This window comes from Mustela lutreola, chromosome 7, assembly GCF_030435805.1.
Source record: "Mustela lutreola isolate mMusLut2 chromosome 7, mMusLut2.pri, whole genome shotgun sequence".
Taxonomy (NCBI): Eukaryota; Metazoa; Chordata; class Mammalia; order Carnivora; family Mustelidae; genus Mustela; species Mustela lutreola.
In genome coordinates this window covers 6,075,658-6,099,723 of record NC_081296.1, presented here as the reverse complement: position 1 = coordinate 6,099,723, position 24,066 = coordinate 6,075,658, and the positions used below count along the sequence as shown (strand labels likewise).

At 39.3% G+C, this 24,066-nt stretch overlaps 1 protein-coding gene across 1 annotated transcript in view; it reads left to right on the top strand.

The window, feature by feature from the left end:
* ADAMTSL3 (ADAMTS like 3) overlaps positions 1-24,066 on the top strand; it is a 339,850-nt gene that overhangs the window by 171,361 nt on the left and 144,423 nt on the right. The window contains exons 8-9 of the mRNA XM_059179851.1: positions 15,422-15,496; positions 20,556-20,713. Coding sequence (XP_059035834.1) covers positions 15,422-15,496; positions 20,556-20,713 — 233 coding nt within the window. The remainder of the gene's footprint in view (positions 1-15,421; positions 15,497-20,555; positions 20,714-24,066) is intronic.

Below are 24,066 nucleotides of genomic sequence, written 5' to 3'. Positions count from 1 at the left end.
TCTGGGTAGCTCTAGACTGAAGGGGAATTGACCAGGAGGCTGTTTGGGATTTAAAAGTGGCCCATTGGGGCACCTGGGTGGCTCACTGGGTTAAAGCCTCTGTCTTCGCCTCAGGTCATGATCCCAGGGTCCTGGAATCAAGTCCTGCATCGGGCTCTCTGCTCAGCGGAGAGCCAGCTTCCCTTCCTCTCTCTGCCTGCCTCTCTGCCTACTCGTGATCTCTCTGTGTCAAATAAATAAATAAAATCTTTAAAAAAAATAAAAGTGGCCCATTGTGATAGACAAGACAGACAAAGCATGCTAGCAGTATTTGTATCAAAGCTAGCAGAATCTCAGGCAAAAAGAAAAAAAAAAAACACACCCAAATCAAAGATGAGTATTTTATATCCATCAATGAGAAAAATTGGTCTTAAAAATTTGCATGCAATTGCCATTACATCAAAATACATAAAGCAGAAAAAAGTATAGGAAGAAATTGAAAGAAGTTAAACCGCTGTTAAGTCAGTAAAAATTACACGTAGGGTCTGCACAGTGTAATTATTGTTATATTAACCGGTATCACTGAATTGCATTTTGAAGGAATATACAGTCTTTTCAAGCAGCTATGGACCGTATACAAAAACTGATTCTATGCTAGACTCCAAAGAAGATTGAGAAAAAAAAATCTTAGTGAAACAGAAACCGCCAGAAGAGACCTCGCCCCACAGCTGCTCACAGCCACTCCTTGCTCCCTCCGGTTACAGAGGCACGAGTGTCTGTCTTCCTTTCCAGGGCTAATCCATCTCCCCATCTGTGTCCTGGACTCCGGCCCTTCTGCTTCCTCAGAGATCCCACTCCACCCATCACCCCTTGTCTCTCCTCTCTCTTCCTTTCCCATCAGGGTTAAAAGAGATCCCAGATTTCTTCCATCGTAAATACAAGTATATATATATATTTTAATCTAAGTGTAATTCACATACAGTGTTATATTAGCTACAGGTGCACGATAGAGTGATTTAGAGGTTCTGTACATTTCTCAGTGCTCATCACAGTAGATGTCCTCTCGGGCCCCTTCACCGCTGTCACCCACCCCCGAACCCCCTCCCCTCTGGCAGCCACCAGTGTGTTCTTGGTTTCTCTCCTTTTTTTTTTTCTTTGTTTGTTCATTTGATTCTTAAATTCCACATGTGAATGAGATCATATGGGATTTGTCTTTCTCTGGCTTATTTCCCTTAGCATCATACTCTCTAGCTCCGTCCATGTCGTTGAAAATGGCAAGCTTTCGTTCTTTTTCGTAGTGGAATAATATTCCTGTGTGTGTGTGTGTGTGTGTATGAGATGTGTGTGAGATAAATATATAGGCATCTCTCACATCTTCTTCATCCTTCCATATCTTGGCCATTCTAAATAAAGCTGCAGTAAGCCTAGGGGTGCCTGTATCTTTTCGAGTTGGTATTTTCATTTTCTTGGGGTAAACACCCAGTATGGAATTAGTGGATTATATGGTAGTTCTACTGTTAATTTTTTTTTTAAGATTTTATTTATTTATTTGACAGAGAGAGATCACAAGTAGTCAGAGAGGTAGGCAGAGAGAGAGAGAGGGGGAAGCAGGCTCCCTGCTGAGCAGAGAGCCCGATGTGGGCCTCGATCCCAGGACCCTGAGATCATGACCTGAGCCAAAGGCAGCGGCTTAACCCACTGAGCCACCCAGGCGCCCAACTGTTAATTTTTTTTAAAGATTTTATTTATTTATCAGAGAGAGAGGGAGGGAGCAAGAGCGAGCACAGGCAGACAGAGTGGCAGGCAGAGGCAGAGGGAGAAGCAGGCTCCCTGCTGAGCAAGGAGCCCGATGCGGGACTCGATCCCAGGACGCTGGGATCATGACCTGAGCCAAAGGCAGCTGCTTAACCTACTGAGCCACCCAGGCGTCCCTCTACTGTTAATTTTTTAAGGAACCTCCTTACTGTTTTCCACAGTGGCTGCCCCAGGTTGCGTTCCCCCCCACAGTGCCCGAGGGCTCCCCTTTCTCCACGTCCTCACTAGCCCTTGGTATGTCCTGTTTTTGCGTTGAGCCGTTCTGACCGGAGGAGGTGATGTCTCACTGTGCTTTATTTGTACTTCCCTGATGATGAGTGACATCAACAAAGTGTAAGTTTAAGACTTGTGTGTGAATTATATATAAAATACGTATGTATTTTAAATTCTCCACAGCGTTCGCCACCACCCGAATCTTTCCCCTAGCTTTGCCGACAGAGTTTGGAAAACCTGCTTGTACTTCCTGTCTCTCTACGCCTCCATCCATCATTTTATTTTTCAAACCACAGCCTTCTGTGCCCACTGCGTAACTGAAACTGCTTTCACAAAACCCGTTAACAATTCTTACCACTGTGGAGACTTTAGTCCTGCTGCCCCCTGCCCCACCACCTTCAAAATCCTCTCTCTTACTAGAGTTCTAGAGTTCTTCCTGCATTTCTGGTCAGAGTCAGAACTCACCATTTCCTGCAGGATGGTGAAGAAATGCTGACAGATCGGTGACTATGGAGCAGTCCTCCCTTACTGTCACAGTGACCTGGAGTTGTCCTCTCTACGCCCCGCTCTGAATCAGTGCCATGCAAAGCAGGGCTCCTCCTGGAGGCTGCTAGATTGGCAGGTTCTTGGGCACCACCCGAAACTTCTGGGTCAGGATTTCTGTGGGTGGGGACAAGCTCTCCAGGTGCTTCTGGGAGGTACGGCCCTATAAAAGTATCACAGAGCCTTGATGTATCAAATTGTGTGGGAGAGTTACGGAAATGGGAGGGCATTGAGCTTTGGAGGAGAAGACATTTGATGCTGTATCTTGTAGATTTCTTTTCCCATAATTCTAAGGACACTAGATCCTTTACAGTGGTCCCTTCTAGGTTGCCCCCATTCCAAGCCTTGCCCGGCTGCTCTACAGTGTGTAAGTCTCTCCAAGTTTAATATGGTGGACAACTGGGGATTCGTTGCCTTCTACACAGAAGAAAATTTGTTCCCAGAATGGAGCATTCTGGCTAAAATCAAACGCCAAGGGTTCTGGTCTGAGAGGTTTCCCTTGAGTGTGTAAGTGTCGTGGGTGATACTTGAAGCACACAGACGCAGACACACATCCACACACACACACACACCCAGACACACACACACTGCAAACATCTGTAATAAAAGCAACTACTTATAGTTATACTTATAGTAGCTATACCTCTAAAGCACAGAATTGGTCTGAAGTTTGTGAGGTCATAGGGGTAACTTTTCCTTCTACTTTCTATCCTTCTGTGCCTTTTTGTATTTCTACAGAAAAATACCTTCATTTTGCCATAATAAATTATTAATATATATTATACATACTCAACGGTTTCCCCCCACCCCAAGGAGAAAATGCACTAATATGATAACATATTGGCGTTGTGATTCATTCATGACTTGCTTATTTTCTTTGCTGGATATTCTAAATTTTCTGCAATAAACACACAGCATGTTCTATACAATTTTAGTATATGTGCTGCCGAAGCGAGCACAGCATGTTCTATACATAATACAAATGTGTCTTGAAAATGGATGTGCTTTGGAATGCTTTCCAGAGCTGATGAAAACCTATTTGGGCACGTCACTTGGGTTTAGCACTCTTTCGAAATATTTATGAGCTCAGACTGTAGTGTCTGTGCATAATATAACACAGAACTTCTGCACATTTATGCCTTTGAAGGTAAGACAGAATTGATACTTACATACAATTTTTGTTACAACTTAATTTTATCACCGAGCTTTTGGGCCTGTTGGTTCTCAAAAGTCTACTTTATCTTCTTAAAATGTTGACCTAGAAAAACATGCCATGATTTATTTAACCAGACCCATATTAATGAACATTTAGGGTATTTTCTTAGTTTTGCTAAGCTTCACATTTATATGAGTTTATTTTTGATTATATGTTTTTATTTGTCAAAGATACTGCCAATTTTTCCTCCAGTAAGATTTACTGCTATCTTCACAAATTAAAATTTATGAGAGCATTTCATTTTTATTAATGGAATAAATGAATATATCTTATTTTCCAATCTGGATTTCTGTGATTACCACCGAGTTGGGCATCTTTTCATAAGCTTCTTAGAATTTTAATTCTTTTTCCTTTGAACTGTTTTTCAAGCATTTGGCCAATTTTCTTGTTAACTTTTTTTTTCTTATTTGCTTGTAAGTAATTATAATTTTTTCTGTCTTTGACAATTTTATGTTTAAATTTTATATCAAATGAATTAATCTTTTCCTTTTCATTTTCTCAAGGCATATTTATGTCTAGAGAGAGATTTAACATTTTCTTTTTGTAGGTCATGCTCATTCTTAAAAAGTTTATTCCAACATATTCCATCATTTTTTCTTGCCATTGCAAATGGGATATTTTCTTCCATTATGTTTTCTGATTATTGTGGTATTTCTGAAATCTACTAAGTTTTGAACATAGACACACCTAGAAGATATTGGAGGTTCAGCTCCACATCACTGTAATAAAGTGAATATCACAATAAAGTAGTTAAGTGAATTTTTGGTTTCTCAGTGCATATGAAAGTTATGTTTATACTATATCATAGTCTATGAAGTGTGCAATAGCATTATATCTAAAAAGAAAAGCATATACCTTAATTAAAATACTTTACTGCTAAAAAATCCTGTTATCTGAGCCTTTAGTGAGTCGTAGTCACTGATCATAGATCACCATAACAAATATAATAATAACGAAAAAATTTTAAATATTGTGAGAATTACCAAAATGTGACAGACATAAAGTGAGCAAATGCTGTTGGATAGATGGCACCCACAGACTTGCTGAATGCAGTGTTGCCACAAATCTTTACTTTGTTTTAAAAAGAAGAAAAGAAAAGAAAAGAAAGAAAAAAAGCAATATTGACAATATGCAAATAAAATGAGGTGTACACATATTAATCTCCTCCTGATTTCTAGTGCTTAGACTATTTTTTCTTGCCCAGTTACTTTGGCTAGTCTCCCTAAAGATTCTAAATCAAGTGGTGGTAATTAACATCCCTTCATTTCCCCATTTAAGTAACAGTGTTTCTAGTATTTAAGCATAAAGTATACTAATCATATTACTGGCATTCTTTTTTAAGTGGGCTCCACATCCAGGAGTCCATCCCAGGGCTTGAACTCACAACCCCAAGATTGAGACCTGAGCTGAGATCAAGAGTCAGATGCTTAACTGACTGAGCTATTCAGGCTTCCCATTATTGGCATTTAAAGATCACGTTACAAACATTTGATTTATTTTATTTACTGAGAGTTCTTTTTTTTAAAATCAGGAATATCTAATGAATTATACCAAGAGAATTTTTAGAATCTATTCTCTTAGCCACTTTTAAATATACCATACAGCAGTGTTAACAGTAGCCATCACCAATATTTCATTAGAGAGTCTGAAAAAGGCTTTGGAAGCAAATTTTCAGGTAATTATAATGTGTTACTTTGATATTTATTATTAATTTTTTAATTTAGTGTAGTTGACACAATGTTATATTAGTTTTAGGTGGACAGCATAGTGATTTTATTACTTCTAAATAGAAGTATTTCTTGACAAAGAAGTCAGATGTGAATAAAAATTCAAAAAGTTGTCTGTACTCTGTGTCTTTCATTGATGTAATATTTTTGACTTTTTTACCTTAAATAATACCAGTGAGGTTCATAGTTTGATTATTGTCCTTAACACGTTGGCCAGCCTCCTCAGCCTATAAAGAATGTAGTCACTCTAACTCTACTTGGAGATCCTTGCCACCCTCCAATAGTATAAATGCCATCTTAAAATCTGAAGCCATTGGACAATTAACTGATCAATTTTTAAAAATAACATTGGAATCAATTCTCTAATTTCCCTTTCTGTATTTTCATTGTTAGTGTATAAGAAAGCCACTGATTTCTGTACATTGACTTTGTATCCTGCCACGTTGCTGAATTGCTGTATGAGTTCTAGTAGTTTGGGGGTGGAGTCTTTTGGGTTTTCCATATAAAGAATCATGTCATCTGTGAATAGAGAGAGTTTGACTTCTTCATTGCCAATTTGGATACTTTTTATTTCTCTTTGTTGTCTGATTGCTGTTGCTAGGACTTCTAATACTATGTTGAACAAGAGTGGTGAGAGTGGGCACCTTGTCTTGTTCCTGATCTCAACGCGAAGGCTGCAAGCTTTTTCCCATTGAGGATGATATTTGCTGTGGGTCTTTCATAGATTTTATGAAGTTCAGGAATGTTCCCTCTATCCCTATACTTTGAAGCATTTTAATCAGGAACGGATGCTGGATTTTGTCAAATGCTTTTTCTGCATCAATTGAGAGGACCATGTGGTTCTTCACTCTTCTCATATTAAATTGTTGTATCACATTGATTTGCGAATGTTGAACCATCCTTGTAGCCCAGGGATGAATCCCACCTGGTCATGGTGGATAATCTTTTTAATGTGCTGTTGGATCCTGTTTGCTAGGATCTTGTTGAGAATCTTAGCATCCATATTCATCAGTGATATTGGTATGAAATTCTCCTTTTTGGTACGGTCTTTGCCTGGTTTGGGGATCAGGGTAATGCTGGCTTCATAGAAAGAGTCTGGAAGTTTTCCTTCTGCTTCAATTTTTTGAAACAGCTTCAGGAGAATAGGTGTTATTTCTTCTTTGAAAGTTTGGTAGAATTCCCCAGGGAATCTGTCAGGTCCTGGGCTCTTGTTTTTTGGGAAGTTTTTGATCACTGCTTCAATCTCATTACTAGATATCGGTCTATTCAGGTTGTCGGTTTCTTCCTGGTTCAATTTTGGGAGTTTATAGTTTTCCAGGAATGCATCCATTTTATCTAGGTTGCTAAGCTTATTGGCATATAACTGTTGATAATAACTTCTGATAATTGTTTCTACTTCCTTGGTGTTAGTTGTTATCTCTTCATTTTCATTCATAATTTTATTAATTTGGGCTTTCTCTCTTTTGTTTTGGATTAGTGTGGCCAGTGGTTTATCGATCTTATTGATTCTTTCAAAAAACCAGCTTCTAGTTTCATTGATACATTCTACTTATCTCTGGTTTCTACCTCATTGATCTCAGCTCTAATCTTGATTATTTCCCTTCTTATGTGTGGAGTTGGTTTGATTTGTTGTTGATTCTCCAGTTCGTTAAGGTGTAGAGACAGCTGCTGTGTTCTGGATTTTTCAATTTTTTTGAGGGAGGCTTGGATGGTTATGTATTTCCCCCTTAGGACTGCCTTTGCTGTATCCCATAGGTTTTGGACCGAAGTGTCTTCATTCTTATTGGTTTCCATGAATTGTTTCAGTTCTTCTTTGATCTCCTGGTTGATCCAAGCATTCTTAAGCAAGGTGGTCTTTAGCTTCCTGCAATTGCACTCCTCAGTATTTAGCCCAAAGATACAGATGTCGTGAAAAGAAAGGTCATCTGTACCCCCAATGTTTATAGCAGCAATGGCCAAGTTCGCCAAACTGTGGAAAGAACAAGATGCCCTTCAACGGATGAATGGATAAGGAAAATGTGGTCCGTATACACTATGGAGTATATGCCTCCATCAGAAAGGATGAATACCCAACTTTTGTAGCAACATGGACGGGACTGGAAGAGATTATGCTGAGTGATATAAGTCAAGTAGAGAGAGTCAATTATCATATGGTTTCACTTATTTGTGGAGTATAACAAATATCGTGGAGGACGTGGGGAGTTAGAGAGGAGAAGGGAGGTGGGGTAAATTGGAAGGGGAGGTGAACCATGAGAGGCTGTGGACTCTGAAAACAATCTGAGGGGTTTGAAGTGGTGGGGGGGTGGGAGGTTGGGGTACCAGGTGGTGGGTATTAGAGAGGGCATGGATTGCATGGAGCACTGGGTGTGGTGAAAAAATAATGAATACTGTTATGCTGAAAATAAATAAAAAATAAAAAAATAACATTGGAGAATAAAATCAATATATTTTTATTATATAAAATTTAGAAAATACAGAAAATTCATAAGGAACAAATTCATATTCCTAGACCTCAGAGAAGCACTAGTGACATGATGGTGTGTGTGTCTACAGATGTGTGTATATTTACCATCCTAAATAGTCTTTATCACTTCATACTGTATCATGGACCTAGTTCTATGTTGGTATACGTAGACTGACTTGGTCTTTTTGATGAATATGTCAACATTTATTTAACAAACCCTCCATTCATAAATGTTTATGTGGTTTCCAATGTCCATTATTATTTCAAAAATGCTGCAGTAAATATTGCAAAGAGTTGTGATTTTAGGTATATAAAATATGTTAAACATCCATCTTTGCACAATTATAAAATTTTTTTATAGGAAAAGTTCTGGTAAAGGCAGTTGTGGAATCAAATGGGAGGCATATTAAAATTTTTGGTTGATATTGCCAAATTGCCTTTCACAAACCTGTTGCCAATTACACTCCCACTCATAGTTTTAGCAACTGTTTTCTCCAGTTTTTCCAATGTGGGATGTTATCAGTCTTTGTAATTTGCTAAAAGGTTGGATTAAAACTTTCAAGTGTATTTTTATTATATTACTTTTGTATAACTCTGAGCATTTTCTTATGTTTATGAGTTATTTTTAATTTACTATGAAATACCTTCTCAGGGCGCCTGGGTGGCTCAGTGGATTAAAGCCTCTGCCTTCAGCTCAGGTCATGATCTGAGGGTCCTGGGATCGAGCCCCGCATTGGGCTCTCTGCTCAGCAGGGAGCCTGCTGCCTCCTCTCTCCTCTCTCTCTGCCTGCCTCTTTGCCTACTTGTGATCTCTGTCTGTCAAATAAATAAATAAAATCTTAAAAAAAAAATTCACAGACCTGTACCCCTGGGGATAAAAATATATGTTTATAAAAAATAAAAATTAAAAAAAAATAAAGGGGAAAAAAAAAAGAAATACCTTCTCATATATCCATCAGTTGAAAGATATGTGTTATTGTCTTATTATTAATAGGCATTTTCTCCCATTTTTTCCTTTCTTTCCTATAGATTTTACTTCATATATTTTTGTACCATTTATCTAAAGCATATATGAAGGTCATGATAGCAGAATTATCCCCTAGATTATTTTGAAGTGATGTTCCTTTATTTGATATGTTTTTGCCTTGAGTTAAACTTTGTGTGGCAATCATATGTGATTCCTATTTTATTTTTGTATATATTTGCCTAGAGTAAAAATTTTAAATCTTAGACCTTTATTCTTCTAAATTAAGACTCTTTTTAAAAACGTAATCACAAAGCCATTATTACATCTAAAAATTAGTAGTAATTCTTTAATGTCATCAGATACCCAGTCTGTGTTCATTTGTCTCAGATCATCTCATAAATATTATCTTATAGTTTACTTGTTTGGATTAAATATGGTTTCCTTTATTTCTCTGAGCATATTTAATATAGTTTATTTAAAGCTTTTGTCTAAAATTCCAACTCAGAGACAGTTTCTATTGGTTGTTTTTGTTTTTCCTGTGTATGGGCCATATTTTCTTGTTCTTTTGTAGGTTTTGTAACTTTTTTGTTGAAAACTGGACATTCTAAATATAATGTTGCATGTCTGGAAATCAAATTCTACACCCCTCCCCAGTTGTTGTTTGTTGCTCCTATGTGTTAAGTAACTTTTTAAATCCATTTTGTAAAGTCTGTATTCTTTGTCACATGTTGCTACTGAAGTCTCTGCTTGATTGGTTTAGTGGTCAACTAATAATTCAATAGAGACTTAAAATGTCTAAAATCAATAAGTCTCATTAAGGGTCTCTGTATGTGTGTTAAAGCACAGTTCAACACTCCACCAGGCAGCTGACAACTCTATTATAGCTTTCACTTCCTGCTTATTGCAGAGTCTCAAGGTCAGCCAGAGGTGAGAATTTAGGGCCTTCTCAGGTCTTTTCTGAGTATGCACACGGCCCTCTGCATATGTGTGGCCTTCTAGATTCCCTGGAGTATGTTGGCACTTTTCAAAGCCCCCATGTGGACATCTCTATTCCTCAGCTTTTCCTTTTAAGCTTTTGGATAGCTTGTTATTTTCTTCAACTGTTATCTACCACCTTGGGTAGCCTCAATGTTAAACAATTGCCTCTGATTGTTTTGGACAAGTGCCCCTTGGGAAAGGGCTGTTTGTACTGGGAAAGCTCCTAGGTAGGTAAAATAAAGACAGCTTTGTGAGTGAGGTCTTCCAAGGAACCATCCTTCAGGTCAAATAATGACAGTTGAGAATTGGAGCTTTGAAGGAGCTCCAACCATAATCTGCCCCTGCGGCATCTTACAGGCTGCTGATTTTCACAATGACTAATGGATGTTGGTTTTCAAGGTTATAGCAGAGGCTGAGGATGGGGGATAGGGACTAGGCAATTCAAAATGCCGTAAAATTTGTTGTTCTTACCGAGTGTTCTTCTTGAATATATTCTGCCCAGATTGCTGTGAGCCGTAGTTAATTTTTTCAAATTTTTGAAAATGTTGATTCAGACAATTTTTTTTGGTGTTTTCATGGAGGTGTAGTTTTCAGAGTTCCTTACTCCATCATTTTTGCTTGCTTATTCAAGTTAGTCTCTAAATAAGATCTGTATGTTGCATTTATATGTCTCTTAATTCTTTTTTAAAATTATAAGTATGTCCTTCTCTCTTTTTATCCTTAATTATGTTTCTTAGTTTGTTTGTAACTATAAGTATGTCCTTTTTTCCCCCTTGATATTTATTTGTTAAGGAAGCTGCTCATTTGTCTTACAGATTTTTCCATAATTTATATTTTTCTCTTTACATTTCCATGATGTGGTTTAGTATGTTCGTTTGTACCCTACATTTCCTGTAAGTAGGTTGTTAGAAATAGAGGCTGGATTACATTCAGATGTGTGTTTGTTTTGGTAAGAATGCTTTAAAGTAGCTGTTACGTACTTCCTATTGCATCATATTATGAGGCACATACTGTATAGTTTTCTGTCTTATTGTGATGCCATAGCTATGGATAATTGATGTTTAAATAATGATAATGTATTAGTTCTTCATTTATCAGCTTGGGTATTTCTACAAAGAAAATCTTCACCACATCAACTATTTGGTTTCCCTGAAGTACAGTTTGTGTGGAAAGGCATAGTAAATGCATTATTCTTTTGTCTTTATTTATCAATTTTCAAAAAAAAAAAAAATGAGCTGGTTGGTAGCATCCTCAGAATATGACCAGTAATTTCTTTTGGTGTTATTAAGGTCTTAAGGATTTAAACACATTTCACGTGATTAAGGATTTAAACGTATTTTGTGTGATTCACTTCATTTCAGTTATCATTCTTATTAATGTTCAAATTGTCACCTTTTTGCCATATTGGATACCCTTTATGTTGACCCTGAAGTCCTTTCACATAACTTTAGTTCAGTTCACATGACTCATGTCTTTGGGAGCTCCCTTACTTTTATTATTCCATAACAAAATTCTAGGATTAGCTAGTTCCTTTTCTGACCCAGATCAGGATTGAACTATTTCTTAAAGAATCCCTGGTTCTTTTTAGTGGGAATTGGTATTAGGAGGCACTACATGGATGCAAGGATGTTCATTGCTATTGAGTTGATTAATATTTTTTGGATTTTCAGAAGACAGAGTAGGAATAAATATTAGAGTATATGTTTATATGTATACATATATATGTAATGTTGTATATTAACCTATTAACATTTATGTAAGTATAACATTATAAAATATAGTTAAAACAATTAAATATTAATTAGAATGCACAAAAGCAGTTTATTTATCTAATATTAGAGTACCTTCAGACCTGTTTTTGGAGGCTGTAGTTTTTTTCCCTAGTTTTATTGAAAAATAAATGACGAACGTCACTGTATAGGTTTAAGGCAGACAACCTCTTGGTTTGATTTGCATATATTGTGACATGAGTACCATAGTAAGTTCAGCTAACATCCATCTTCTCATATAGATATAATAAAAAGAAAAGAAAGAAGAGAAGGAATAAGGAAAAAAACTTCTCCTTGTGATGAGAAAATTTCTCCTGTGTATTACACATCACTGTTAACTCGTCATCCTGTTGTACATTGCATCCTTAGTCTTTTTTATCTTATAACTGGAAGTTTGTACCTTTTAATCACTTTCTTCCTATTCCTCCACACCCTATGATCTGCCTCTGGTGGTTACCAGATTTGCTTTTCTATGAGTTTGTTTTTGTTTTGCTTTGTTTTTATATTCCACATATAGTTGAAATCATATGATGTTTTCCTCCATCTGATCTATTTTACTTAACATAATGCTTTTGAGTTCCACCCATGTTCTTGCAAATGGTAGGATTTCCTCAGTTTTTAATAGCTTAGTAATATTCCATTGTATACATGTTTACCACCCCGTACATCTCTTTTTCTCCATTGATGGACTCTCAGGCTGTTTCCATGTCTTGGCTCTCGTAAATAACACCTGTGAACAAGCAGGTGCAGATATATTTTTGAGTTTGTGTTTTCTTTCCTTTGGCTATATTCCCTGAAGTGGAATTGCTAGATCATATAATTGCTCTAGTTTTAGTTTTTGAGGATACTCCATACTGTTTTCCACAGGGGTTGTTCCTATTTTTAATCCCACCAACAGTGCACAAAAGTTTCCTTTCATCCAAATCCATGCCAGCATTTGTTATCTCTTGTCTTTTTGATTATGGCCATTCTAACACGCGTGAGGTCGTATCTTAACATAGTTTTAGTTGTACATTTCAGAACCTTTCAGTCTTCTTTTTATGTGCTTACTTTTACTTCAGATGTGCAAAACTTGCCCAGTAAAACTTTTGGGCCCCAGTCCTTTTTTTTTTCCCTCCATTTTCTCTCTTCTTTTGTAAAAAATGTTTTTAGCTTTTGAATATTATATTTGAAAAGTAACTCATTAGTATGTTGTCACTATACAAACAGAGAATATAGAACTATGTTCTTCTTCCTTCATTCCTAGAACTTTCATTTCATTTCTTTCTTTCTTTTCTTTCATTTCTAACCAGTGTCAAAGATTTGGTGAAAACCTTCCATGAATTTAAAGCATTAAAATCCCACTCTGTTATTTACTAATATGGACTTGCACAGTACTAGGAAATTTCATAGTATTATGTATCTACAGTGTTATTCTATGCATTTACACACAATATTAAGTATTATATATGTAAATATTTCTATAAATAATATATACATGAAAATGCAATATCAAACACATGTACCTTACAATGAGTTTATGCCTCATGCATTTTTTTAATGTAAAATATGCATAACATAAAATTTACCATGTTAGTCATTTTTAAGTATATAGTTCAGTGGCATTAAATCCATTCAGACTGGTATATAACCATTACCACAGTCTGTCTCCAGCTTTTTTCATCTTCAAAACTGAAGGTCTGTACCCACTAAACAAACAAGAACTCTCCCATTGCCTCCTACCCCAACCCCTGGGAAACACTGCTATACTTTTCTGTCTCTATGAACGTGACTGTTCCTATGAATGGAATGATACAGTACTTATGCTTTTGTGACTGACTTATTTCACTTAACATTACATCTTCCTGGTTCATCCATGTTGGATAGCCGAATTTCCCCCTTTTTAAGGCTTAATAATGTTCCATTTTATGTATGTATGTATGTATGTACCACATGATAGCTTCCCACTCATCTGCTGATGGACACTTGGGTTGTTTCCACCTTTTGGCTATTGTAAATAATGCTGTGGACATGGGTGTACAAACATCTGTTTGAATCCCTACTTTCAATTCTTATGGGTATAAGCCCAGATGAGGAATTGCTGAATCATATGGTAATTCTGTATATAATATTTTGAGGACCTATTTTCCATAGTGGTTGCACCATTTTATATTCCCAACAGTGGTTCATAAGCATTCCAATTTCCTCTCATCCTGAGGATTATTTTGTGTTTTGTTTTGTTTTGTTTTTATAATGACCATCCTTTTAGATGTGAAGTGGGATCTCATTATGGTTTTGATTAGCATTTCCCTAAAGAAGTTGAGCATGTTTTTATGCAACTGTTGACCATTTGTATATTCTGTTGAGAGAAATATCTGTTTAAGTCCTTTGCTCATTTCATTTTGGGTTGTTTGTTCGTTGTTGTTTTTTGTTGAACTATACAATTTCTTTATATGTTCTGGATATTAACCCTTTATCTGATATGTGATTTGTAAATATTTTCTCCCATTCCGTGGGTTCCTTTTTTTACTCTGTTCATGGTATCCTGTGATGCACAAAAATTTAACTGTGATGTAGTCTAGTTTATTTGTTTTTTCATGTGTTTCCTATACTTTTTGGTGTCCCATTCAAGAAATCATTACCCATATATATTGCTTTTTAACTTTCTTTTTTATTCATCAATATGTATGTTGGCTTTTTTTCTATATGAAGTTCTATAGCTTCTTACCATTGTTTTTATCAGGCATAGAGTATTCCTTAGTACAGAAATATCATTGTTTGTTTCATCTCTCCTATAGTGGTGAATAGTTACATAATGTCCATTGTTTTGTTTTGTTTTTTTGCATGTATGTATTTTACCTATATGCATATATGTTGCATGTGTGTATATCAGGAAAAAAAAAACAAACAAAATTTGAAAAGAGTATTTATCCAAATGTTAGAAGTGATGATCTCTGGGCAGCAGGATTAGAAATAGCTTTATTTTTTCTTCTTGCTTATTTGCATTTTTAAATTCTGAATAATAAACTGATATTTTTATCTAATAAAAATGTATAAACAAGTCAGCAAACATAGTAACATCCTTCGATCTAACAATTTTGCCCCAGAATTTATCCAAAAAATTTGTTCTCTCTAAATTAAACAAACAAAAACAACATCTGCTTGAAGTAATTCATATCATTGATGGTATGTTAATGCCATTTAGTAATAGGCTTAGTGTTCAAGTCAGAGCCTACTGCGGTAAAATTTTATATGAGTCTAGATTATTATGCAGCCATAAAAATTAATTTCAGAATGTGTAACACCAGAGGACTGCCCCAAGGTAATGATCTAGGCCAGGGATTATCAAACTTTTTTCTGTGTAGAACTAGAGAGTAAACAGTTTGGGCTTTGGGAGCTCTGTTGCCTTAGTTACAACTACTCAACTCTATCTTCTGTAGGGTCAAGCAGCCTTAAGTGAATGGGTGTGGCCAGACTTGGCCCAGGGGCCCTAGTTTGAGAACCTTCCCGCAAGCCCCCTCCCCATCAAAGCACATGGATGAGGCCAGGAGGAGGAAGGCAGTGGAGGTGGTAGGCCAGGGTATTCATTTTAACTTTTCTTTCATGTTTTTATTTTTAATACATTTAAATGAAATTATAGGTAGTATGAACATGGCTTATGCACAGGAGTTGCTTTGCAATTGCAAATGCTCCTGGTTTTGATTGACTTGCTTATCTCGATAGGCCTTTCTGGCGTAAGTCTTACTACATTTGTCCCGCATTCTTTCCTAGGGGAAGAAAATGTAATTGCTGTTCCTCTGGGAAGTCGAAGTGTAAGAATCACAGTGAAAGGACCAGCACATCTTTGTAAGTACAATTTATCCTAACATGTTTTTATTTCCTGGTAGTTTATTTAGCCAAAAAAAAAAAAAAAAAAAAAAAAAAAAAAAAAAAAAAAAAATCTTTCTTCGTGTTAATGGGTAAATAGGAAAATATCTCAAGGATTTTGCCAATCACTCTGAAATTATCTGTATCACTAGGGAATGATCAATACTGTGAATTTTTCTGTTCTCATGGCCCAGTGTTTGGAAATATACCAGTTTGGGTTTAATCTCCTCGAGGGAGAGGAAATCAAGTTGTATGGGAAATAAACTATTTTTATGAGGAGAGTAGAATAGTATTTGAGAGTTTTCTGGAAATTCCAAAGGTTTGGGACAAAAATTATTTAAAAAAAAAATTTTTTAAAAACACAGAACCGTATCAGTGATTATAGCTGAAAAGTATAAGCTTTGTTGCCAACACATTGCAAGGTCAGGTCCAGGGACAGTGAAAACAAACACTGGTTTCCCAGAATATGGACTTTGAATTGATAGAAGATTGCCACTAGATCGTTTCTTTGCCCAAACTCAGATGGCGTCTCCTCTTTGTTCTTTGGTCTCTTAGGACCTAACGGAACAGGAAAGAGCAGTTTGTTTCTTTCCCAAGGTCTCCTTGTGGCCAGAGGCAGGACTTTCTTGTTTCTTTCGCAGGAGAATGAGTCTCTGCCAAGACTGGCTCCCTGGCCTTGAAAAAGTGTACTGAGTTCAGCCATCTCTTTCCATAAAAGTACAAAACAGTACTTAAAAATGATTTTAAAGCTATGCAAATCAAGGTCCATGGGATCAAAGTGCTACATAGATTGCCTTTTAATCTTTTTTTTTTTTAAAAGATTTTGGACTTGTAAAATTTTCTCTGGGCCACAAGCATCAAATGTTTTTGGTAGCTTTTAAGTGTGTGTGTGTGTGTGTGTGTGTGTATTTTGAATTCCATAGTAATATTCCAACCAGAAATGTTCTTTGAGAAAAGTTTAAGTCAAAATGTTTAAGTAAATTTAACATAGATTAAAATCTTGAAAAAACAAGAAATTCTGTAGTACATGGGAATCTCAATCAGAGAAGCAAGAGAATATCTTTGGGGCAGTAAGGGTGAACCATTGTTTGAAAGCACCCCCCCCTTTTTTAACCCATAACTTTATTTTATCAATTAGGACTAAAAAGGTGGGACCACTTTTTTTTTTTTTTTTTAACTAAAATTCTATAATGCTTACAGTCCTGTAATGGACACTGTATTCAAGGCTTTCTCTATGAGGAAAGAGCAAAACTTTTACAAAGGTTTGTAAAATGGCTTAAAGCCTACATCTCTTGATGAGAGTAAATTTTCATCCTTATAAGCGTGAACTTGATTTATGAAAATAGGAAAAAAAAAATTCAGATCCAAATTTTGTAAATCATTGGAGGGCTCCCATTGGCACATATGGTTTGGGATTCAAACATATGGACCGTTGAATCTTAAAAGTAGCACCATTCATAATAAACCTAAAGTGAAAACCACCCAAGTCCACCAGCTGATGGCCAGATGAGTAAAAGGTGGCGCACATAGAATATTATTTAGCTGTAACAAAGACTGGAACACCACACACGCTCCCCATGGATGGTCCTTGAAAACATGATGCTGTGTGAAAGAAACCAGTTGCAAAAGGCCACATGTGATTCCACTTATATAAAATGTCCAGAATAAGCAAATCTATGGAGACAGAAAGTAGCTTGGTGGTTGTCTGGGGCTGGGGGAAGTCGGTTGGTGGGGAGATGGGGGCCTGGCTGCTGGCGGGTATAGGGTTTCTTTTGGGGATGACAAAAATGTTCTAAGCTTAGATCTCGTGATATTTTCACAGCTCTGTGAATATACTGAAATCGTTAAGCTGGGTTATAAATGGGCGAATTTTACGGTATGTGGATTTTATGGCATATCAAAAAGATGTTTAAAAAAATATTCAGTGACTGGGCCCAGTTTTCTCATGATGCTAAAGGCAGTTCCCCATAATTCGGCTTCCAAACCAGAGGACGTAGACAGCAAACAGAGTAAGCCAAGACAAGTATGTGGTGGCAACATACTCATTTACATGCAAATATGTTCTGGCATATTAAGCAAAACTTTATACTCAAAACTGGCACTGTTCCAAGAACAGAGCTCAGAAATGTTGCCGTGTCTCCAAAGGTGACAGAATTGTTGCTTGGAATATTTCTCCTCTGAACCGTCTTGCAGTTGGCTCTGGAAGGGTTCCCGAAAGTTATCCTTCTCCACTGATGAACAGAACTGGCTTCATTTACAAAGGGTTTCGTTAACATTTCTGAACATCTAAATATAGAAGTGGTTTTATTTTCTTGATTTATACAACTGTTTTCTTAATTTTTTTATTTGAAACGAAGATATGTTCCTGAAATAAAGCTTACTTGGCTGTAATAAATCATACTTTTAAGATCTGTATTAACTACAGCTCTCCAAAAGGCTAACATCCTAAAGAACTTAGAACACCCCATAATGTTAGTCACTTTCTTTGCCACGGGATGGAAGGTCTATCTTACCTATTGCCTGGAGGGGTATAGATCCTAAATTTCCAATCCTGTTCCACGCTTGACCCCAGCATTATCCCAATGGCATAGTCCCGAATTTCCCTAACACTTCAAAAATGGAATCCCTAAGAAGATTCCTGCAAAAGAGATTTTACTGTAGCAAAATTCAGCGTTGAGTATGTTTGGTTAGCAATAGACTTGGGAAGCCAAGACGTCATACACGGAAAACCTCCGCCTCACCCAGAGCTTCATCACACTGGCTTTCTTGTCAACCCAGTTGTCAGAATCATTTGTATCCGTGAACTCGGCCTTCACCCAATCACTTCCCCTGTCTCTGTTCCCCTCCTTCTGACCCCGTTACACAACAGAGGTCAGAGCCCCTGGCTTCCACCGCCTGTGTATGCTGCTCTGTGTGACCTACAGAGCTGGAAGCCTTTTGGAAGTTACAGCCATGAAGACATTTTATCATAAGCATATGGATAATTAGATATTGGACTTGGATAATTCACATGCACTTGAAAACTGGCTTTGCCCCTTGAGCTCTCATGTCCTTGCCACTCAAGGTCTTGGATGCCGTTCAAAGTGATAAAAGAGACTTGACACCAAAACACGAAACACGAGGACTGGACTAACAGAAATGCTGGCCTTTGGTTTTAGAGGGTGGCTGTCCTGCTGGTCCTTCCTCCCAGATTCTGACATCCCGCCGTAGCTCTGCGGTCTGAGGGCACTCGGGACGCTGCGGCCCAGAAGGCTAATGCCGTGCAGTCCTGACCCCAGCACAGAACATTTTTTTGAATTTAGTCAGCTCATTTCAGGCTGAACTCAGCCTAGAAGCGCGGTGTTTTGCAGGCCTCCTGGGAGGATGGATTTTGTCCAGCTTCCCTCCGTGTCCCTGATAAGGCCACAAGGCTCACGGCATCTGCGCCTTTCCGTCAGAGGGATAATCCACCCGGGGACGGACTTCTTACCCTCTCTGGCTCCCCTTCTCATTTCTCCTGACAGCTCACTTTATAACACTCAGTTTTATATCTTCATTGGAACTAGGAAATGAATTTAATCTCACACTTTCCAAAAATCTACTGCGGTCATGGAGATCAGGGCCAACGTGGTTGGGGTTCCGTGTGCCTGTGAGTAGCCGGCAGTATTCTTCGACCACTAATGATTCCTGCAGATCGAGGAGCTCCTGTCCAGCCTTGGAGGGTTCCCAGAAAATTTCCCAGCCTGCCTGTCAGACGTAATCAGGGATGTCTCCTTATGCCTGTTACACAGTCTGTCCGGGGACGCTTGGATTCCGGCAGGTGCTCCCGGGGCAGAGAGAAATCAATGGAAAAGAGCCAAAAACAGCCACATGCAGATGGCAGACCCCAGTGCCAGACGGTTTTGTTGTGTTTCATCAGCTTTCCTGGGGTTCGGGCTCTGTTGTGTTCTTTGTTCAAGGTGGTCAAAGAACCAATGATAGCCACAAACCAAGTGTAGGTTTCAGAGTAGAAGAGCACCTGCGGGACTGTGGCTCTGAGGCCACATTTTAGAAATAAAGCAGCAAAAGCCCGAGGCTTGGAGATAGAGCTAAGGTCAGAAATGCAGGTGCCCCACCCCCTAGCCTGGCTTTTTTTTTTTTTTTTTTTAAAAACAAAAATTGCCTCTTTCAACCTCAGACCAGATCCACTAAGGATGATGATATTTACACAATGAAAGGGGGGAAAAAGTAGGAAAGAAAAATCATTTAAATAAAGTACATCGTTTCTTGGCTTTTTAGCTAAGATCTAGTGTAAATAAAGTAGAAATGCTATTTGGGTTAAACCATGACCATTTTCTGTAGGAGATCTAAAAGCTCTTCCGTTCCTATAAAAGCAAAATGTGAATAAAGCATTAACGAGTGGGACAGAGATTGGTGGTGATATCAGGGTTCCGTATCTTCATCGTGGGGATATGTGGTAGATGCCATTGAAAGTGGTACAAATGCTCACGTTGTAGCAATGACAGTTTCCTGGCGTTGATACTATACTCTAGTGACATAAGATGTAACCATGTTTTTGGGTAAAACTGGATAAACTCTACAGAGGACCTCGTTACTATCTTAGTGTCTTCCTGTGCATCTCTGATTATTTCAATCACAAAAGTTTATTATTTTTAAAAAAGCAAACTCAGAATTCATGGTGATTTTTGTCTAAATAAAAGACTGGGTTTAAGATCTTCCCAGAAATGATCAAATGAGGAACATATCTTTTACTTTGAATAATACCAGCATCATGAAAAATAGGAAGAAAGAGACATTTTCTTTTTCCCCTGTAGAAACGGCTCCAAAGAGTTGGGAAGACCTAATTGGGCCTAACCAATGGGGTTGGAACCTGTCTAGTTTAGCTGCGGGCGACTCAGAAGCTCACATGTGTGTTCCACCAACCTGAGTCAATGCAACCGAGTGGATATCCTGATCCTGTGTTGATATCATACGCTGATGATACATGTAGTGAGTTATTTTTTGAAATAGAATGCTTTGAAGACAGCCCTCTCATTTAAATTCTCTTTTCAAATTTTAGTTATCGAATCAAAGACACTTCAAGGAAACAAAAAAGAACACAGCTTTAACAGCCCTGGAGTTTTTGTCATAGAAAACACCACAGTTGAATTCCAGAGGGGCTCAGAGAGGGAGACCTTTAAGATTCCAGGACCTCTGATGGCTGATTTCATCTTCAAGGTAGGAGGAGCCCCTTTCCCAGGGGCCTGCCTCATAAGCTCTGCACATCCCGAATTTCCAGAACGTGCGGTGTGTTCCGCAGAAAGTCATCAGTCATAATTTCTGCACAAAGTGTATCATGGATACTTCCAACACGGTGGTGGGTTCCTAAACTTTGTTCGTCTCTCTCCGGTGTCTGCTGCTCGACCCCACTAGTTAAGAAACAAACTTCACTCAAGCAGGGGTGAGATTGTTTTCGCATCGGTAGACTCCAGTGGTGTTCAGCCTCTAGAAGTTTTAAACCTCTAGATAGAGTTCGGTGAAAATGGTCCACGGTTAAACGGTCACCATGCCGCTGTGGGTGCTCTCTCTCCCCTGGCAGAGCACAGCAGGGGAGCTGGATGCCCAGCACTTCCCTTCTTTCTTTGTTTTCTCAGTGGTCTCATTACTCAGGCTTGTCGGCCGCGGTCACCAGGGAGCCTTCTAAGAACTCTTCTTGTGTGTAATCAGGAGCCTGTGTCCCCTTCCCGGGGGAATCGGGGAGCATCTGTCCTCAGTCAGTGGATATGGAGAGCAGTGGCTGATTAAGTTCCAAGTGACACAGTGTGAAAATTCTGGTAAAATTCAAAATATCTCAGATATGAGAAAAGGAAAGGGTGTTTCCATGGGTCGTTTCGTCCCATCCCTTTCTGGAAACTCCTTCCAAATGGAAATGGAGGAAAGAAAGTAGCCCTCCTTGCCAGGAATGGCTTTCCCTATCAAAGACCCTGTGCCTTCCAAAAGAACTGTCCGTGTGCCACGTAGTAACCTGTCAAAGAACGTTCCTGGTCACACACCCGTGTCCATGCTCCCAACTCCGCCTGCGTGTGGCCAGCCAAGTGTTGAGCTGCGCAGTGTTGTGGCTTCGAAATTTTGAGTTTTAAATGGTCAACATTTAAAAATCGAGGATTGTAACATAAAAATGCCAGTGTTTTCTTTTCCCCTACTTCTCATTAAAAATGGGAAGATCTGACTGCTCGCTTGCCCGTGGTCATGGCAGGAGCTGGCTGCCGCTGGGGACCAGCAGCTTTCCCATCAGGGCACACAGTCTCCTTTGCCGTGGTCCACACTGCTCCCTATTGTGTTCCCGACACTGGAGACATGGGCGTCATTTCACACACGTCGAGGTTGTCATTCAGACATCACCTGCCATCCGTAGATCTTTAAGTGACTTCCACGTCAGATCCTTAAAGCATCAACCCAGGGTTATTCTTGGACAATAGCAGTGGGAAAGGCTTTGGGGAAGCCAGAGCTGTCATCTGTCTTTCCTTTCTCTTTCTCTCTGGTGCATTATGCATACCTTCTTCACTTGTTTTGCTCCCTTAGGGTTTGCCCATCTGATTTCCAGACAGTAACACACACACACACACACACACACGCACACACACACACGCACACACGTGCCCACAGCACCCCCCCCTTTTTTTTTTCTGTCCTCATTTCATTCCTCCTTAGACAACCTGTGTTCATCTCAAGTCAACTCGGAGCTCTCTGCGTAGGACACGTTAGTAAAATGATGGAATGGGAAGAAGAGCCACAAAAATGACCATTTCAAGACACTGTTTGGTCGCAGTGTCAGCGGGAAAGAACATTGTTTATTGAATCCATGCTTCACCGTGCACACGCACATACACCGTATATTTCTGCATGTGTGTGTGTGTTCGCATTTTTAAAGATCTGGTTACACCCCGCACTGAAAACATGAAAAAACAACGCTTCTTTTAGAGGGGTTTAGCGCTTTGGGGCCTGATCTTAGCTTTACTTAGAATATTCCAATGCTTGAAACAATTCTTAAAGAGAAGAATACAGCCCTATATCACTTGCCGAATTAAAAATTGTTTTACACTTTCTTGCCCAAATGACACGTTCCCCTCTTAACGGAGTACATTTCAGTAGCACGTCGGCCGAGTGCGAATTAGTTCTGTCTTCTGTTCTCCACTCTGGGTTCTGGTTGCCTCAGATTTAATAAACAATCCTGGGCTTTCACTTCAACCCCCGGGAAGCTTTTGATCTCTCTTGACTGAAAGGTTTTTAAATATGGATATATCCACAGAGAAGGCATTACACACAACCGTCTGACTCACGTGGAACTCGAGGCTGATTCTCATGCCTCCCGCCATTCACCTCCACAGATCCTGTGTGCATCTGGTGGGAGAGAATTTGGCAAAATCAGACACGGCGATGACGCAGGAATGAGTCTGATGTTGTTTTCCCCCGACTTATAAGCCTGCCCAGATAGTGTAGGTTTCTAGGAAATACACATTTCCATTGGTCACCTTCTCTCTTCTCCCCTCCCCTCCCCTCTCCCCTCCCCTCCCCTCCCTTACCCTCCCCTGCCCCTCCCTTACCCACCCCTCTCCTCCCCTCCCTTATCCTCACCTCCCCTCCTCTCCCCTCTCCTCTCTCTCCGCCCCCCCTCCCCTCCTCTCCCCTCCCCTCCCCTCCCCTCCCCTCCCCTCCCCCCCTCCTCTCCTCTCTTCTCTTTCTTTTCTTTCCCTGGGAGCACGATAGTATGACCCGGCCTGGGTTATTGCTAAGGTGGGGAGCTTTGCTTCCACTCCTGTTTTCAAGGCTCATCACGCAGTCGAATGCTGGCTGGACTTCGAGGGGGAGGTTCAAACTGCAGGCAGGTCGCTGATGGCGGTCAGCCGTGTGTCTCGCTGTATCTCTTTCCCATGCCCATCAACCAAGAGCCGCTGGTCTAAAAATGGAGCACCCGACTCAGCCCGAGGCTGCCTCATGCACACAGGCTCTGCCCGCCCAGTGCTAACGTGGCCCAGTCCTGGGTGCGTCGAGGGATACCGAGGCACACTCCTCCATTTGCTCGTAGAGGAGACCTTCCTTCGTGGACTTTTAATAAACAGACTGTTGACGACCCCTCTCTTCTGACATGGTCAGTGACTTCCAAAGACATCAGTGGGATGGTAGGTTCGTTTGTCATATTGTCCAGATCCTAAAACCCGGCAAGTCACTGCGCCAAGGAGACCAAGATTTTTTTTTTTTTTACTTTTTCAGAAGCTACATTTTCATAATTGGACCATTCTTGAAAATGGCATTTTATTTTTCTCCCCAGTGGGTTTCTCATTATAGGTTCTTGTTTTCCCGAATGATTTGTGTTTTTCGTGGATGGCCTTTGTCACAGCACTGCGGAGTCACGGTGTTTTGCATGCGAGCCCCTGAAGTATTATTTCGCTTTGTGAATGTGTGTATGCCGCCACCAGGTAGCAGTAGAGAGTCCCGCACAAGGACGTCGCGCCCTGTGCCCTGCGGATGGGAGGGTAGGAAAGGCGCGGTCTGTTCAGTGAGAATTTCCGGAAACTGTGCATCTGTGAGTA